The sequence below is a fragment of the Pristis pectinata genome, chromosome 14 (assembly GCF_009764475.1).
Source record: "Pristis pectinata isolate sPriPec2 chromosome 14, sPriPec2.1.pri, whole genome shotgun sequence".
Lineage (NCBI taxonomy): Eukaryota > Metazoa > Chordata > Chondrichthyes > Rhinopristiformes > Pristidae > Pristis > Pristis pectinata.
This window is the reverse complement of record NC_067418.1, coordinates 36,672,691-36,686,758: the sequence shown is the minus strand read 5'-3', so window position 1 is coordinate 36,686,758 and position 14,068 is coordinate 36,672,691. Positions and strand designations below refer to the sequence as shown.

The following is a 14,068-nucleotide window of genomic DNA, read 5'->3' as shown; positions in this document are numbered from 1 at the left end:
AAGTAGTTAACTTATAGAAAGCAATAGCAAGTAATTAACTAGACGGATTACCCTTGTATTCTCAGCTAAGGAATTTTCATCGAATACCTGAAATGTTGCAGTTTAAACCATTATCCACTGAATATTTAGTAATGCCACACTTTAATTATCTTCCTCTAGAATTGAACCTAGCAGTTTTGAATTTTTAACTTGCTGTTCAAGCACCCTTAAATAGCAATGTTTTCTGACACTGGTGGATAAGCAAAAGGTTCAATGTATTTTAAGTAGATGTGCATGATTTTTATTGCTGATTAGCAATACAGTGACATTCATTGAGGAATCCTTTATCTGTTTCTATACAAAAAAATTAATTTGACATGGATCAGTCAGAAACATTTAAAACAAATTTATAAATCACCTTCATTTTATTTTAAAATTATTTTGGTTATACTTCAAAATGCTTTTCCTCGCCATCCGTCACCCACTTCCAACAAGTTGTACTTGTGTTTTGCATGCTTCAGGCAGATTATACTTGGAAAAAAATTGCTGACACAGTGAAGAGTGAGAAACATAGTGCTACATTATTGAAGCAGCAATGATTGCTGGATAGATTAGCTAAAAGCACACCTCAACTGTAGACTATGCAGATGCCCACATTAATTTTATAAATCTGCTTTAAACATCAAGGAGACTTTCAATCTCACAACATACAAGATGCTGGAGGAATTCAGCAGGTCAGGCAGCGTCTATGGAGGGAAATGAACAGTTGACGTTTCACATCAAGACCCTTCATCTGGACTGAAAGATAGAGGGGAGATAGCCAGTATAAAAAGGTGGAGGGAAGGGGTGGAGCAAGAGCTGGCAGATGATAGACAGATCCAGGTGTAGGGGTGATAGGCAGATGGGGGAGGGGAGTTTGGGAATAGCATTGGAAGCTTGGTGGTGATAGGTGGAAGTGACAAAGGACTGAAGATGGCAGAATCTGATAGCAGAGGAAGATGGAGCTTGGAATACAGGTAGGGAGCTGGGGAGAGCAGATGGGGGAAGTGGGTAACCAGTGGGAGAAGTGTGTGGTATTGGGCAGATGAAGAGAGTGGAGATGGGGAAAGATAGAGTGATGGGGGCTAGGTAGATCAGAAGTGAGAAAAGGGACAGAAGAGGAGCAGATTATGGAAGTAGGAGAATTAAATGTTCATGCTGGCTATCTCCCCTCTATCTTTCAGTCCAGATGAAAGGTTTCGACCCAAAATGTAGACTATCCATCTCCCTCCATGGATGCTGCCTGACTCGCTGAGTTCCTCTGGCATCTTGTGTGTTGCTCCAGATTCCAGCATCTGCAGTCTCTTGTTTCTCCATTTCAACCTAGCACTCTGATCTGGATTCAAATCCAATTTCAAAGCCAAACACAACATGTTGCTTCATTTAAAAATCTTTGGGAAATCATAAACCAGCTTATAGAATTGATTCTGAAGTGATGAAAATAATTTTTTGGAAAATGTTCTTTCACCATCAGCAATAGAAATTTGTTGCAGTTATAAAGAGTAGCACACATTAGTTAATGAAACTGACTATTTGAGGGGAAAAATATAAAGCTTCCTGCTTGTAGTAATGATTTAATTCATCTCAATTTAAGGTTGGTGGCCTCAAATGTGGATGGTTGATCAAGAGTCCATTTAATCGGGTTGGTTACCTGACCGCCCTAGTCTTTTGTTTTGAATGTTTTTGGAGGTCCACGGTTGGCAACAAAGGCTTTTAGAAAAGGAGTTCCAGTCCTCTCCTCTCTCTCTCAGACATTAGTGGAGTTAAATATTCAAATTCTATTTCAAAGAAATTATCAACTTGACAATGACAGCAACCTTGTCCTGACGATTCCTGACATAGCAAAATGTGTCAACGCTAAAGTGCTCAACTCAATAGTCTGAGCCCAAGACCATCAATTCTTGGTAAACGTAATTCAATAGAATGGCATAACGTTAGTACACTTCCCAAGACAGGCTCTTTTTACTGTATCCATAAATTTGTCAATATTTTCCTCATTTAATGTTCACTCAGAAGTGGCTGTGGAAAAAAAACAAAAACAAGATTAGTAGGTATTTGGCAGCTCCATACAGAGATAAACCTTTCAATGAATAATCATTGGAGGAGAAAATATAAGGTGACACTCGATAAAGCCAGTTGCTGCAGAATGCCTACTGTCACAATTACTTACCTTAACAACATAAGCATGTACAAATGACATCTAGTGTTAGTTCATGGTCATCCAAAACTAAATTCCTGTGCTTTGTGCTAAACACATTATTCAAATATATAGGCAAAAATATAATCTTCATTAATTTCAATTAAAATAATGATCAAGGACTATTTTTAAAAAGTGTTAATAAACCAATTTTGTTGCATTTATTCTTCATGTTTTCTTGGCAGCCCTTTAATCTTACCCAAATAGCTGGATGATCCAAGACAGTCACTTCTAGCAGGACCACAGTGTGAAGTCCAATCCTGTCTTCATCCAATGCATTCATATAACTTCAATATATTGCTGGATATGAATGTCGTCTGAGCACAAATTGTTGAAAACCTAACATCTTGAGCATCAGCTCATACGTGTGTGATTAGTGGTAGTGACCAAAGGTAGAAGGCGGAGAAAAGTTTCTCTTTGTAATTTTTTTTGTCAAGAACGTAACACTGAAGTAAATGCACACGTGAAAAGTTGACTCTTCAGACCAAATCTTAGAGATGAATTCATGGAGTTTACTGCAGGATAAGATCTTGCAATAGAATGATTATTTTCAAGAATGACCATAGAACAATACAGCACAATACAGGCCCTTCGGCCCACCATGTTGTGCCAACCTTCAAACCATGCCTAAGACTATCTAACCCCTTCCTCCTACATATCCCTCTATTTTAAATTCCTCCATATGCTTATCTAACAATCTCTTGAACTTGACCAACGTGTCAGCCTCCACCACCACCTCAGGCAGCGCATTCCATGCACCAACCACTCTCTGGGTGAAAAATCTCCCATGAACTTCCCACCCATTACCTTAAAGCCATGCCCCCTTGTATTGATTTAACTTAAAAATGAGAAAAAGCTGCCAGCTAGGTCAAGTTCCCAGGCAGAGATGGAAACAGCAAAAAAATTCAAGTAAAACACTGAACTTTCATTAATATCTTTTTATTTATTTAGACACACACACACACACACCTTGCACCTTGGGAGAGGTTGGACAGGCTAGGACTTTATTCATCAGAGCGTAGGAAGCTAAGAGGTAATCTTATAGAGGTGTATAAAATTATGAGGGGCATAAATAGGGTGAATGCACTCTTCTTCCCCCCAGAGTTGGGAAATTAAGAACTAGAGGGCATAGGTTTAAGGCGAGAGGGGAAAGATTTAATAGGACAGGCTGTGAAATTAGGTTCTTTACTTTGTTGGGAAGAACAATGCACATTTTATTTTAAATCTATTTCCACAACAGATAATCAAGACACCGTGATTTCTCATTTAATATATATTTTACATAAACAGGAGCCATTGTGGTTTTCACTGAAACAAACTAGCATTTCCAGATTGATAGTTCACTGCCTGGGGAAATTATCAGAAGGATATGTAGCATCATCTCACCTACTATGGCTCTTGTGTATCTAGCAGATACCAAGATCAGCAATGGTAGCTAGTGAATGCCAGTTTTGCCCACTCCAGGGAACCAGAATACAATAACAGGGGAAAAGGAAATATTCGTGCATGTTTTTGCTCTCTTGATTGGACTTATTTTAGCAGTGTCATAGGTCTTTCAAAATGCAACTAGCACAAACACATTGTAATTCAAAAGACAAAAGCTCCAGGCACACCATTATTGAGTACATGAATTACCTCTGTAGCTTCACTGAGTACCGATGTGTGGGGGTTTGGTCGTTTCCATTCACGTTTGTAGAGCATCCAGGTGACAGACAGGAAGAAACATAGCAGTAAAATTCCCAAAACATTGGCCAAATATGCCTCAGGTGGAAGCTCCTTGTAGGGAACAGACGAGTTGGCACCATTGCTAAAGAAGCATTTAAAAATAATGTTTTTAATTATTTTATTTTGTTTGCTTCTATTTCCCCAGAATATAAAATTCTCCAGAGAACAGATAGGATGGAAGCCTTCCCTCAGCCCTGCGAATGCATTGTGGTAGTTAGATAAGCTCCACAAAAACAGTCCAACATTTGACACAATATTTTTGTACCTTTCTTGAGACTTCCTAGCGCACTGTCAACACACCAGTCAGCAGCAAGGTGGCCCAGCTAGTGGAGCTGCTGTCTCACAGCTCCAGCGACCCACATTCAGTCCTGACCTCTAGTTCTGTCTGTGTGGAATTTGCATATTCTCTCTGTGACCAATGTTTACTCTGGGTGCTCTGGTTTCCTCCCAAAGATGTGCAGATTGCTAAGATTAGCCACCATAAATTGCCTCTAGCATGTAGGTGAGTGGTAGAATCTGCAGGGGGTGCAGGAGGAGCAGAATTGATGGGAATATTGGGAAAATAAAATGGGATTAGTTTAATGGTGTTTGATAGTGGGCCAAAGGGCATGTTTTTGTGCTGCATGACTCCTGACTAACAATCTGCAGATAAACAGCCCCCATAAAGAAAAGCATCCCCAAATACTTAACAAGATTGTTAATAAAATCTAACATGGAGTTACATAAAGGCACATTAGGAAAGAGGACCAAAAACCTTGTCGCAGCAGTAAGTGAGAAGTAGAAAGATGACGAGGTTTAGGGGGGAAATCATGACCTCCAATGGTGGAGCATATAACACCTTGCCATTCTCAAAGAACTCCAAAGGAGGGTTCATTTTGGGGAGGAAAAAGGGAGGATGATGTAAGCCCATTTCCCTTCCCCGTTCTATGGAAAGGAAGGTACTTCTATTTGTATAAGACCTTTTACAACAAGTACCTTATAAGTATTTAAGTCATTTTCTGAAATTTAGTTACTGTAGTAAAGAAAAGCAACATCACATAATAAGATCTGAAACAACAATGCAATTATGATACAAAAACAAAAAATTCCAGAAACACTTAGCAGGTGATTACTTGATTATACTAATATCTGTTTTAGTGATGTGATTAAGGAATAAATAGTGAAGGGATCAGGGGTAATTGTTTTGCTCTTTGAAATAGGAACATGTCAACCTGACAAAGAAACCTTAATTTAACATTTCTTCTGAAAGATACACCTCCAATAGTACACCAATCCTTCTGTACTGCATCAAGGGGTCAGCGTAGATTTTAAACTCAGCCTTGGAGTGGGATACAACCTTCTGACTCAAGTGAGAGTGCTATCAACTACGCTATGCCTGACACTACGTGTTAGTCTGAGCCTAGTCTATTTTAACACAAAATTTCTCCTTCCAAGGGCCTTGTTTATCACTGTTGTACATTAAGCACCTCCTAACATTACAGTCAAGTGGGAATTCATGAGTCTAGAAGTCTTGTCAGGCTGACTATATTGGTCATCACAGTCAACACCAAGGAAGGCATCATCTAACCCTTTCATTAGAGGTTACTGCACATCAAACAGAATGGGAACAATTTAATTCAACCATTGCAGGGCCTTTCTGTTCAGCTCAGCTACTGAAACAATCAGAAAATTGCTTGGCGAAGTTAAAAGACAGACTAAATTTGTCAATGTTTTTCAAAATTAACAGTATTCTTAATGAAGGATTGAGTGTAGGGTGGATCCTTTTTTTTAAATCAAGAATGATTTATCATGTATTATGTATTCAAACAGACAACATAAACTTGATTTGAACTTGAAAATTTACTTACAGCACAAAGATTAATTTTTCATTGATTCCTGACAGACAAGCAGCAATAGTCATTGTTAAGAAAAAAATTCCAAAGAAAACATGCACATCTTTGTAAGCAGCTCGAAGCCAGAGCGGAGCACAAGGCAACAGAAAGGACAGGAACCCCAGTAGCCACTGTAAATTAAAGGGAGAGTAAGTTAGAACATCTTAATATGAAATTAACTGCAATAAGGATGACCCACTGCATGTTGAAGGAACCCATTATATGAAGGAAAATGTGTTAGATCAACCCTCATTAGAGGGAAAAAAACACTCCTCTTTTCAGGTCTGTCTTGGTGGTTGCTGGACCACCATGATAAGGTTAACAGTTAATTTGGGTGGGGGTGTAGTGTTAGGTGGTTGATAAATGGAAAGCCATGTGTTGTAAAGTTTGAAAGTGCAACTTAAGAAGGGAGAGAAAGGCTTAAAAGAGGGTGCTAAAGGAAGAAGCAAGGTACCTATGTGGTATGTGTCTGTACGTTTAAGTGGGATTTCATATTGGAGGCATGCAAAAGACATATCCCGCATTTCAACAGAAGACTTAGAGTTGAAGAACACTTCCTGGTTTGAGTGGCCATATATATTAACAAGGGATGTAGCAGTAGAATCTCTGTCTCATCAATGGCCGCTTTCACATGGGATTGACTAGACAACGGGTTACTTTGGAGAGGTCGTGTCTCATGGTATCCTGATGCAAATACTGACGACATGCACTTTGTCAGCAAAAGCTGCTACAATCACTAAGAGTAGTAGGAATAGCACAGTGGATATGGCAATAGTGGTCAATTTTCAGGTCTATAAGAAAAGCATTTAATGGCTAACTTTTACTGCTTTCTTACCTGCAAGCTAAAGAGGATGACTACTGCAAATCCTACCCAGCTGTGTATGGAATATAAATTGGGAATATGCATCTTATTGTGGAATCCAAATGCTGCTAACAACCCAATGACAGCCAGAGTCAGTGCACCAAGATTCAGGATAGCATGAACCAACTTTAGGATCATCTTGCTGCTGGACCATGTAAAGGGCAACCTGTACACAAGAATGGCTGGGAGAAAATAAATCAGTTAGTCCTTTCCAAATTGCAAACCAGTGCAGTTGCTGGAAATAAAAACAGAATGCTGGCAATACACAACAAGTCAAGAAGCATCTGAAAAGAAAGAGTTAGCATTTCAGGTGGTTGAAAGGAAATTTTAATCCTGTTTGCTCTCCACATATGTTGCCTAACCTGCTGAATATTTCCAGCATTCTCTGTTTTTATTACAGCTACTCCTTTATGCTCATAATATACAAATTGAATTTAATTTCCACCTGGAAAAATTTGAAATGAACATGATCAAACATTGACTGGGGACTTCAGACTTCTGGGATCACTCTGAAGAATGTGAGTGGAAAAATATTAGTGAGCACAGAAAATGAACTCTAAATGAACTACTGTACACATACATTTACATGTTGCCACATACATCTGCAAATGTCTTTATAGATTTTAAAGTCTGCAGTTTTGAAAGAATAAAAGTGATATAGCTCCATTTTGATACAAGGAAGCATGTAACTGATCACTACACTCAGATAATCTCAACTCTGTCACATCAGCTGATTATAGTGAATTGAGTGTTTTGCTGGTTAATAAATATTTTTAAACACAAGGATGAAACTCTCAATCATTTGAACTACAATTACATATGGTTAAGTAGCACCACACCATGAAGTGCTGTTAGTTTGCAATTTCCTTTCTGGCTATTATTTTCTTCAACTATTTTTGTTGGCAGTTTTCTCGTTCCCTTGACATATTATTGTTCTTTGGTGTCTGCTCTCACTTCATGTTTAAGAATGTTGGTTTGGGTCTGTTTGATATTGACATTTAGCTTAGCAATTGCTTAATCTTGTTAGTTGGAGAGAAGTAAGATACACCTTCAGCTGGCACGTGGTACAGATGCAGAGCCTGGAATAAGCAAGTTTACAGGATATGAAGTAAAGGTGCCTGTAGCCTATTTTACTCAACTTACCCGATATATAGTGAGATTAACATTTACTTTTTCTGCAATGTTTGCTATCCAATAAACTACAACTATCTATTATATGCATACTAATCACTGACTTAATTTAATAAACAGCATGTTCATTATTGTATTTCTATTGCTTTGATTGCAGTCAGCTTCAGAATATTCTAAGCATTATCAAGAATCTTATGAAAGGACCATAACAGTTGTAAAATTTTACACCATCTTAGGTTTTCATACCAAATGGTCACTTAGACTGCATGTAAACAAAAGTGCTGTACAAGGACTTAAGCAGGTAATAAGGAAACCACAATATCTCAAGCAAGCAGTTTGGTAACCTCCGCATTGACAGTGCTGAAGATGCTACATCTGGCCTTAAAATCATGGATCTTAGGGTGAAAAGTCAGTTGGTATCTCTATTTCTAATTATAATAATATAATAGCAGTTCCACTAAATAACATAGATAATAGGGCACTTCATTCATTCTTAAAATGCTTCCCCAATTTTTAAGTCAAAAAACAGATATTCCATACAATATCCCACAACCAGGATTGAGATGATTAACAATGTTTAGTTTGTGATGTTGCATGAAGAATAGATGTTGAGAAAAGCACTTCCAAACTCAGGAAAATCTATCTCGACAGGCAGACAGTCACAGCTCAGGGCCATCTCAAAGTGATTGGTTTGACAGTGCAATGTTCACTATGCCACAAAACAAACATGATAGCTAATTTTTAAATCCTGAAAGAAGGATTGACCCAAGAAATATTTATCTAGATTTTTTTCCAGAATAATGACCATTTCCTTACATTCTGTATTACTTGGAAAATTCAAATGGACATTTACTACCATCAGGTAGTGACCCTGATGTCAATACCAATGAAGTGCTTCTTTTGGAGCACTGCAGAGGAAGTTGGACTACGTTGTCCTGGTCCAAATTCCAGCAGATGGAGAGGAGGGGACAGTAAGAGCAGGAGGCCAGCATTTGTTTTGTAGGGAGGGTGAATGGGGCAAATCAGGACCAACAGCAAAGGTGGAGAGGACCATGAGGTTGGGGTGAGGTTTTTGATTCATGAAGGGGATCATTTCAACGTGGGGGGGGGGCGGGGAGATTTTCAAAGATTTAGTACTTTACCCTGGAGGCCTTCCAGTTCAATGCTGTGGTGTGTAAAGAGATGGTAGAGCCAATTTTCCAGTTAAAAGATCCAGAGCCACCAGAATTAAAACCACTCCCACCTCTATGCACTATTGATATTGTGTAGAATCATTACAATTCATGTGTGAATTGAAGACAAAATTCCAACCATGCACATGATGTTGAAATGTACAGCTAAGAGTTGATTCAGAATTTTGTTTCAGAGCCATTAAGTTGCCAGAGCATGCAATTATATTGCAGAAGTGGAGCAGTATGATTAAATGCAAAGATGCAGATATAAGTCACAGGAAGATTGATAGTCTCACTTATATAATTAACACTGTGCAACCCCTAAATATTAAAAGGGACTTGTAACTCTGAAAACTACATCATGGTAAAATATTCTAAACTTACCATTCCCATAGAGCACAAACCAAGACACCATGCACAGAGGATGCCAGTTAAACATCTTTGCTGTTCCATCCCAAGCAAAACCTCCTCGATAACATGTATTCCAGGCAATCACAATGATTACACAAATTAGACCAAGGAGGAGAGACAAGCTGTAGACAACATAAAATATCTTCATCTTTGCCCTGCAAAGTAACAAAAGAAATCAAGTTTCACAAACATTGCCCATCTTCCAAACATCGACTATGTAACTTTATTTATTCAACTGGAGGTAGAAAAAATCTAGGAAATAGTTATTAATTTCAAAAATATACTTTACAAAATGAAACAGACCCAAATGCTCACTGGAAAGTTAAAACCTAAACTTACACACATGCATTTCTTGCCATTTCTACAAGAATTCACCATGGGATGAGATTCCCCAGTGCTGGAATTTCTCCATTGCTTACCCAAGTGATTGCTGTCAGTATGCAAATACAGTTGACAGTGTAAGCAAGTTACTTGTTCTGAGGAAAGCTGATTAAAGAAAGAGGCATCAATTCAACCTGTAGGAAAACTGGAGGAAAATAATAAGCAGAAACTACTTACGTAGACAAATATTTCCTCTGGCAAGATAATTCCAAACAACAGGGCACAGCCTTAAAATGTAAGCTACTGAGTTCAAGAGTAATGTTAGAAAATACCTCTAAACATAAAGGATGATGGAAATCTGCAACCCCTTGAAAACACAAGGAAGCCTGGTAAACTGAATTTTCAAAAGAATGTTTAATAACGATATTAAGGGTTACACAACTACAGTGGTTAGATGACGTCAAATTGAAATTCATCTGTTATATAAATGAATGGTATAAAGGATTTGTGTCTGAATGGCTACGCTTGCTCTTATGTTCCTAATTTCTACTTCCCATGCCCAGGAATACAAAGGCCAATTGCAATGCTTAACTGATATCCAGCTGAGATTAGCAAACTGAATAGACATCTTAAAATCTACACATTTTGCCCCCTCTGGCTTAGTGCCACAGATTTTATGCAAGCAAGGGTAGAATGCAATAACTCCAGCTAAACAATTTTGCATTGTTAAACAAAGGACCACAATTTTTTTTCCCCCAAGAAGCTGATTTTGTGGCCAGTGTCCTGAGTGAAAGTATATTTCTCCCTCCTATTAAGGTCACTGGATTCACTGCAATATTTATTATACAACAGTGTAAAATGTCAAAAAAAGTGAAATGAAAGTGTGTTTGAGTAATATTCAGTAATATGGAAAATCTGCTAGTCTGGCACAACACAATTCCAAAGATATCCGATTATTGAAGTTTTACCGTACATTGACATTTGTGTTATAAGTGTAAAGGTCACATTTCTATCCCCAAATCATCACTCCTGTGCTTGCAGGTCTGTATTGGCTCCCAGTTGAACCGTTCCAATTTTAAAGTTCTTACATTGTTGGAAATTCTGTTTATGGTCTCACTTTCCTCCTTCTAATCTCATACAGCAATGTTACTCTTCAAGCCTACCTCCAATTCGGCATTTGATTGATGACTGTGCTTTAAGATGCTAATGGCTTCTGACTTTTGATGTCCTTTCCTCCTCCCTTTTCCCCATTTAAAAACACTGCTCAGAAACCGCCTCGGACTAGGCTTTTGGCCATCTATTTTAAATATCCCTAAGTAAGGTGTTACTTTTATTCGGTAACTTCATCGTAAACCGTGTGGGATGCTTTGCTGCATTGAATGTGGTATGCAAATGTAAACTGTTGTTGAACATTTTTATGAAACCATTATACATTTTGATTGCATGACACTACTCGTGATAAGCAAAAAAAAACTATCAAGACAAATGGCACAATTTTTGCTTGTACGGATGTGAAAATTAGCGTTAAAATATTTTGTTCCTACCAGTAGTTTGTACCAATGGTGTTACTTTGAATTTAAAGGGAAATTATGTCCTTGAACCTTCAAACTTCCTCCCAGATGGAGAATTCCGTTGATATTCCATATCAAACAGATAGAGCTAACCTAATCTGAGATTACCACTACGCCCTAACACTACTTTTCTTTAAACCTTCAATGCTTAAATTGATATTAAAGCCACTTTTAAACTCGGCCTTCAGGCTCTAACTACCTGTCTAAAGCATATCGCTTTGTCAATGCATCATGCGGGTTGTAGTCCTGGTCCTGCTTTCGGACTTCAACTCCCACAATGCAACTTCATTTTAAAGGAGAATCAACACCCCGAGGACTTATGAAATCAAAGCTTGCTCATATAATTTCTGCGCCATCTCCAAGGGGGTTCTGCAGTGGTGGTGGAGAGGAGAATTTAAAAGGTGTTTTTATTTTAAAGATGTACTACCACCATGAGACACAAATAATTGGGACCAGATATGTAATATTACCCTCCAGGGAAGGAAATCTATTCTATCCAGTGTGGCTTATATCTGACTTGAGAGCAAACAATGTAATTGGCTGTTAATTACCTTTTGTAAAGGCCTAGCAAGTGATTTAGTTCAGGGAACGATGAAGAATTTACAGTAAGTACCAGTTTGCCAGTGATATCCATATTTCATGGGAAAAAAACTTTTTAGACATAAGGGTTATATTTTAAAACTTTACAGGCACTGGACCCAATATCTGGACTGGCCTGGTGGAAACAGAAGACTTAGCTTTGCACTTCTATTCCTCCATCACACCTGGTGATGGCAACAACTTTAATTTTCATTGTTATTTTTTGTTGACATAATCAATGATATCTTCTACGTCTCCATGTTGTTAAACTTTGTATCAGGGATGTAAATCTACTGCCTCCATTAGCACTTTATTGTAGTACAAAGGGTGTATTATCATTTGAATTTATTAATGCAATGTGTTATTCTGCTAAATTATACTATGTCCCCTGAAGGCAACAATATTGTTGAATTACTCACAATTTAATTGTTCCTTAATCAGGGAAATATTTATCAGATTCAAAACCACAACATCCAACAATTGTAATTTTGTTTTTTTTTTCAAGATTAGTGTATAGGTTAACCAATATTCATCCCTCAATCAACATGGTTAAAATGGATTACCATAAATACATTACCATTTGTAGAAGATTGTTATGTACCAATCAATTGCCATGTTTCCTACATTATGACAGTGATTACACTGCAGTTGTCATTCACTGCTTAGAAAAGGCTTTGAAGCATCATCGAGTTGTGAAAAACACTGCAAATGCAAGTCCCTTTTATCTGCAAACACTGGGAGCACAAGAATATAACATCTGTCAAGCACTGACATTGTTTTTATGCTTCTCCAGACTGGTGCTCTTGAGCAGACAGCAAGAATGCTGTTTTGTACAGACAGAATCATACTATGTTAAACACAATAGATTATTCTGCCTCTGAAGTAGAACAATATTTCTCTTCACGGGAGCACAATGTAGATTTATTATTGAAATTAATGTTCAGCTGGTTTACGAGTCACATTGCAGGAGATTGTCTTGAGGAAGGTGCAGACATTTTGGCTCCAGAATTAAATATGAATGAGATTTTGTGGTGTCCAGAATATGACATCTGGTGTACTGATGTGCTCTTTTATATGTTTATAGAAAAATAGATAAATATATGTTGTCATACTACAGTAATGTGTGTGGCTGGAGTCCAATTTTTGAGTATCTGCCTCAGTTACAGATAGTGCAGGCATTTATTACAGGCTCATATGATAAAAATTACTGACCTTTGAAAACCGATGTGCTTTCCTGTGTGCTCTTTTCCCTTCCCTCAACCTTTCATGAGCTTATCTGACTCCTTGGAGTGCTGTTGCATTGAAGCCCACCTGTGTGACCTGTTGTTAGCCAGACCATCCCAGCTTGAATATTGGTGACAAAGATTTTCAAGACTCTATACCAAATATCATTAAACCTGAAACTTGGTCATCTCAACAATCTTGAAACATCTTCAAAATACTCCATTCAAAAGATCCTTTGAAAATGCTCATCTGGGCAACAACTCCCTTGAGTACTTCGTTATCAGGGATGAAATCTACTCATCTGATAGTTAGAAAATTCTAATAACTGCAAGGGCTTATTCTGCTTTTGTGACCACTTTAGGTAGTTCAGATCTCACTGTCATAACATGTTCACAAAATGCTTGTTAGATACATATCTTAATTTTAAGTCGTAATTTTGTATTGTTCCACATATACTTAGTGAATTAGACTAATTTAATTGCTATAAAACAGAAAATCTTGGAAATATTCAACGTCAGGCAATGTCTGAAGTGAGTAAAGAGAAGAAACTTTCTAAGTCTCTTTAGAATATAGCAAATGTAATTGTTATATTTTCAATATAGAATCTAATAGAAGAAAGATCAGTTTTACAATAGAACTAATCTTATGTGGCAGAATTTCTGTGCAACTTCTAACATGACATTAGCACTGTCAATGGAAAGCATTCTAAAAACTAGCATCACAAATCTGCCCTAAAATACCACACTATAATTCTCCTGAAATAAAAAAGAATCAGTTCTCGTTAAGAGCTGCTATGAGCTTGTTCCTTCACCTTTAAATGGGGTCAAGAGATCTGCCCCATTCCTCTTTTACTGCTGAAATCTGTACTAAATCATCCTACCCATTACATTACTTACATGAACAGCTGTTTCAAAGTATAACTGTTACAAAAGGCATAATAGCATTGAGGATGCCATTTTGTGTGCTGCTATTAAAGCCTGCTTTTA

The 14,068-nt window shown here is 37.7% G+C and overlaps 1 protein-coding gene across 2 annotated transcripts; it reads right to left on the bottom strand.

Moving 5' to 3' along the window:
- Positions 1-385: 385 nt before the first annotated feature.
- Positions 386-11,509, bottom strand: LOC127577775 (lysosomal membrane ascorbate-dependent ferrireductase CYB561A3). 2 transcript variants are annotated; one of them, XM_052029325.1, is made up of 6 exons: positions 11,479-11,509; positions 9,361-9,542; positions 6,647-6,855; positions 5,788-5,942; positions 3,851-4,022; positions 386-2,037 (listed from the first exon to the last, which is right to left on the bottom strand). In XM_052029325.1, the coding sequence occupies exons 2-6, from the start codon at positions 9,533-9,535 to the stop codon at positions 2,017-2,019; spliced, it is 732 nt and encodes a 243-aa protein (XP_051885285.1). In that variant the 5' UTR covers positions 9,536-9,542; positions 11,479-11,509; the 3' UTR covers positions 386-2,016. The 2 variants fall into 2 exon arrangements, with proteins under 2 accessions (XP_051885285.1, XP_051885284.1); XM_052029324.1 differs by having other exon boundaries at positions 11,253-11,508.
- Positions 11,510-14,068: the final 2,559 nt, after the last annotated feature.

Coding starts and splice junctions, on each gene's coding strand:
- LOC127577775 (XM_052029325.1), bottom strand. CDS start 9,535: ATGAAGATATTTTATGTTGTCTACAGCTTGTCTCTCCTCCTTGGTCTA. Junction 6,856..9,360: donor GTTTGTGCTCTATGGGAATG/GTAAGTTTAGAA, acceptor ATTTTCTCCCAG/CCATTCTTGTGTACAGGTTG. Junction 4,023..5,787: donor GAAAAATTAATCTTTGTGCT/GTAAGTAAATTT, acceptor ATGCTTCTTTAG/CAATGGTGCCAACTCGTCTG.